General features: G+C 36.7%; 1 protein-coding gene across 1 annotated transcript; it reads right to left on the bottom strand.

Annotated features, from left to right (window-relative positions):
• Positions 1–2,138: 2,138 nt before the first annotated feature.
• LOC120255387 lies at positions 2,139–4,618 on the bottom strand. Its single transcript, XM_039263222.1, has 4 exons — positions 3,367–4,618; positions 2,671–3,114; positions 2,331–2,523; positions 2,139–2,244 (listed from the first exon to the last, which is right to left on the bottom strand). The coding sequence occupies exons 1-4, from the start codon at positions 4,616–4,618 to the stop codon at positions 2,139–2,141; spliced, it is 1,995 nt and encodes a 664-aa protein (XP_039119156.1).
• Positions 4,619–4,841: the final 223 nt, after the last annotated feature.

Below are 4,841 nucleotides of genomic sequence, written 5' to 3'. Positions count from 1 at the left end.
GGACACCATCCAGTTAATCATGATTAACAAAATGGATTACATGAAATTTAATTGATCTATAACCGGAACTATTACTTTTCTAGACATGCTTTAATTCTTATGATGAAATAGATAGCATCAAACATACGAGACAGAGAGATCCAAATATGGAACCTTCAAAGGCAATGACACCGAGGATGACAAAATATTATTAACATAAGGAACTCTCAAGAACCTTAGCTTTTTGAATAATCAGTAAATCTTTTTCTTGCAAAAATGATAATGAACAACTAGAAAAGATAAATGGAAAAATAATGCACACTCTTCACTAATTTTTCTAGAGTTACAAATTCAATACCTTAAAAGGAATTTGATATTGATGGACAAAACAGAGTGAATCTCCCTGCCATGTGGTATCATTCGCATTCCAAATATTGATGGACAAAAGCAAGAATCACATAAATAATGATGTTAAATTAGGAAAAGGAAAAACAGCTAAGAGGACTTCTTGTATTAAAAAAAATAATAATAACAAGTCATCATACCTGTACGATAAGTTTCAACTTGCCAATTTTGACTTAACAATAAACCTTATCATGTATTACTTCTCCTAACAATATATATATGATGAACCTTCTCCTAACAATAAACCATGCCCCAAATCTTCACTGCATAAGAAAAATTAACAGATACAAATTAGATACTTAATTATCATAATTCTGAAGTGCATGCACCTTAAGTTCATACAAATGTAAACTGCATACTTTTCCTTACAGGTATAATGAATGTATTGTTCACCCATGCTTATATATATGAATGTACTGCTCAATTAATTAAGAGAAATAAAAAAATTAAGAATGAAATATAACTGAACATAAACCATATGAGAAACATATAAGTAACTCAAAAAACACTGAATGAAAATGAACCACCCACCTTGCATATATATATGATAACATATAGCTAGTGAAAAAAGAAATGAACTCAAATAAAGATGACAGCTATATATACACACACACGTAATAGCAGTAGACTTACTAAGATTTATTTGTTATTAGTTACACATAACTGTCTTCTAAGAAATCTTCGCGAACCCATCGAGATTGTGAAGTTGCATCTAACATATCAGCGTCACTCGAGGGAAAGCATTCCGTTCCTAACCCATTCTCTAGAAATTCATCCCCCATATCAAACACCTCCCTTGGTTGGTTGCGTATCACAACGGACCAACCGGCTTCTTTGGGAACTTCTGAGTAAAAAACTTGCTTCACTTGTGATGAGAACACGTAAGGCTCATCGAGGATGTGGTCACCGGTGTGAATTAATCGATTGAAATTGACCATGGTAAATCCATAAGCATCCTTCCTAGTTCCTCTACTTGTGTTCACATCAGCCCAATCACAACGAAACAACACGACCTTGCATTTCCCGAAGTAATCCAATTCAATTATGTCATTTATAATCCCATAGTAGTCAACATTCCCTTGAGAAGGGTTCACATCCCTAGCAGTAGCATAGCTAGTCGTCGACGAGGTGACAAGACATCCTGAGTTTTGTGTCCTTTTAAATCTCTCACGAGATTTAGTATGAAATCTGAAGCCATTAATGATGTAACCCATTATAGCGTTTAATAATCCTGTTTGGACCTTGAGCTAGAAATCTAACTTCCTCAGATAAGTCTGGCCATTGACAAACCTAGTAAAGTACATGGATGTAATTTAGTCAAGTAGAAAACATATTATATGTTAAAGAAAAAAACAAACTTATATCCCTTGCTTACAATTTCTCCCAACCATTCATGAAAAGTTTCAATAAATTTTTTGTCAATTTCACGTGCATTTGACCGTCGACCTTGGAATTGATCTTGCAACTTTTGCCTATACTCATTGTTAGGTATGTGTGTAAGTTTTAGCAAGTAACTCTACATTAATTAATAACACAAAATGCGTGACTTATAGGTGAAATGCCTCAATGGCCTCATGATGCAATAATACATAATGATGCGCTTGTGCCCATGATTTCATTTGCAACTCCGCTATATCAACCTTGCCTATTGGTTCCCCAATAGTTGCAAACAAATAATGAGTCATATATATTTCCGGATTGATTTCTCTTACGTTGCGGGGAGGTTTATCAAATATGGTATTCACATCAACCATTTATCTCGAACAGAAGGTAACGCATTCCTCTGCCAAGAATCCTTCAGCAATTGAACCTTCAGGATATCTTTTATTCTGAACATAAGTTTTTAACTCGAGCAAAAACCTACAGTGAGTACATCTAATTAGTATTATGAAAAGATGTGCTGGGTAGGATATAATTAAATAGTGGTATTGCAAGTAAAGTAGTACCGTTCAATAGGGTACACCCACTGGTAATGAACGGGCCCACCTAGTTTAGCTTCAAGAGGAAGATGAATAAGTAAATGCACCATTATAGTGAAGAATGAAGGTGGTAAAATCTTCTCCAACTGGCATAAACAAATTGTCGCTCGAAGTTGAAGTTTGTCCAACTCATTTACATCAAGAACTTTACCACATAGAACTTTAAGGACATTACAAAGTTCTGAAATTGCATGTGTAACGGGTTTTGACATTGATGACCGTAGGGAAATTGGGAGTAGGTCATGCAATAATACATGACAATCATGTGATTTTAGAGAATGCAATTTTCGTTCCTTTTGATTCACACATCTGGAAATGTTCGAAGAGTATGCATCCGGAACTTTGATATTTTTCAGAACTTGGCAGAACATGTCTTTCTCCCTTTTTGTCATTGTGAAAGAAGCAGGGGGCAGTCTTGTTCTTCCATTTGGAAGATATTCTAGATGAAGCTCATGGCGAATTCCCATTTCGGCCATATCAATTCTGGATTTCATATTATCCTTCGATTTCCCATCAATGTCAAGAATAGTTCCAACTATATTCTCGCAAATGTTCTTCTCAATGTGCATGACATCAAGATTATTGCGTAGTAGGATATGCTCCCAATATGGCAAATCAAAAAAGATACTTCTCTTCTTCCATAAATCCGCACCATGCAAGCCATCTTCGTCTAGGTCCTCATCATCACTGTCTACATCACCATCCCGTAGTCTTTTTCTTGAAGTAGAAGTTGTTGATTTACTCAAGTTACCTTTGTTATGTTTTCCGTAGGTTGTCTACACATCTTTAAGCTTTAATAAAATGTCTGAACCAGTAGGGATTGAAGGAGGTCCAGGCAACTCTATCGTACCATCAAACAAATGCTTCTGAAATCTGTATGGATGATTTTCATTTAACCATCGTTGATGCGCCAAGTAACAAAATTTCCTCCCATTAGTTAACCACCTTGAACAAGTATTTGCAGAGCAACATGGGCATGCATATTTTCCTTTTGTGCTCCAACCTGATAAATTGGCGTATGCTGGGAAATCATTTATAGGCCATAGCAAAGCTGCCCGCATGCAAAAATTTTGTTTTAAGGATGCATCATATGTGTCGACACCAGTCCACAATTGTTTAAGCTCTTTAATCAAAGGTTGCATGAAGACATCAATGTCATTACCTGGGCCCTTCTCACCTGGAATTATCATGGACAAAATAAAGGAGGATTGTTTCATTCCAATCCAAGGTGGCAAGTTGTAAGGAATTAGTACAATAGGCCAAGTACTGTACGAAGTGCTTAACAACTTGAATGGGTTAAAACCATCGGAGGATAGGTCAAGCCTAACATTCCGGGGATCAGAAGCGAAGTCCGGGTATCTAGCATCAAACGATCTCCATGCCTCAGCATCGGCTGGGTGTCTCAAGTTGCCATCTTTTGTGCGACCATTAGCATGCCAAGACATATCAGTAGAAGTTTTTGACGACATGAATATCCTCTGCAGTCTTGGTATCAAAGGAAAGTACCTCAGAACCTTCGCTGGTCGCTTATGGAGTACTTGATCACCTTCAACATTCTCAGGTTGGGTAGATTCAGTAGGCAACCATCGAGAAGCGCCGCACACATGACATTCCTGTTGCATTTCCTTCTCCTCCCAGTAAAGCATACAATCATTTGGGCAGCTATGGATCTTCTTGTACCCCAATCCTAGATCTTTTATAACCTTCTTTGATTCACGACTATTTGCTGGAATTGTGGCCATCAGAAAGAACTCCTTCAAAAAGTCAATCAAGTAATCCGACCCTTTCCCAGTTATACCACACATGCACTTTAAGTGAAAAAGACGGATACAGAAATATAATATAGAATGCTTCGATCCATCATAAAGTTTGCCATTCATATCTTTGAGTAGTTTGTAGAACTTTGACGCTTCTTCATAAGGTTGTTCTTCATTTAACCCTATGTGGGTTTCATTACCATCTTCCATTCCATCAGTAGGATGTGCCCCAACAAATGTTGGACCATCATGGTGATGTTGCATGTTAAACGCATCCCGCAACAATTCCTCCATACCATCTTGTCCAGTGGATGTGTTGTTTGTCGTAGGATGACTAGTAGAACTAGATGAAGGAGTGTTTCTAGAAGAAGTTCTCGATAAAGGAACATTTTCTCCATGGAAGAACCAACAGGTATACCCTTGCAAAATACCATCACATGCTAAATGATCGAATGCTACTTCACGTGTTTGCCAACGTCCATTTTTACATTTACGCATGGACAGACAATCTTGTTATCACTGCTTGAGTTATTAAATGCAAAATCAAGAAATTGTTCAACTCCATCCACATATTCTTGACTCAATCTTGACTTATTCATCCAGCTCTTGTCCATCTTTGAAACTTTTTTTTTAAGGAGAGTAATTTGATGTTTAGAATTTGCAAAAAAAAAATTAAGGATTGGCCAACATTTAGATTTATACAACCAAACAGCATATTTTT

This window comes from Dioscorea cayenensis, unplaced genomic scaffold (assembly GCF_009730915.1).
Source record: "Dioscorea cayenensis subsp. rotundata cultivar TDr96_F1 unplaced genomic scaffold, TDr96_F1_v2_PseudoChromosome.rev07_lg8_w22 25.fasta BLBR01000980.1, whole genome shotgun sequence".
NCBI lineage: Eukaryota > Viridiplantae > Streptophyta > Magnoliopsida > Dioscoreales > Dioscoreaceae > Dioscorea > Dioscorea cayenensis.
The sequence above is the reverse complement of the archived record's forward strand: the minus strand, read 5'-3'. Positions and strand labels throughout refer to the sequence as shown.

Excerpts from the sequence above, each read along its gene's own strand:
- LOC120255387 (XM_039263222.1), bottom strand. The coding sequence starts at position 4,618 with ATGCGTAAATGTAAAAATGGACGTTGGCAAACACGTGAAGTAGCATTC. Across the intron at positions 2,524-2,670 it reads CTCTTCGAACATTTCCAGAT|TTCTATGTGGTAAAGTTCTT; the intron begins GTGTGAATCAAA and ends ATGTCCTTAAAG. Across the intron at positions 2,245-2,330 it reads TGGGTGTACCCTATTGAACG|GTTTTTGCTCGAGTTAAAAA; the intron begins GTACTACTTTAC and ends TACTCACTGTAG.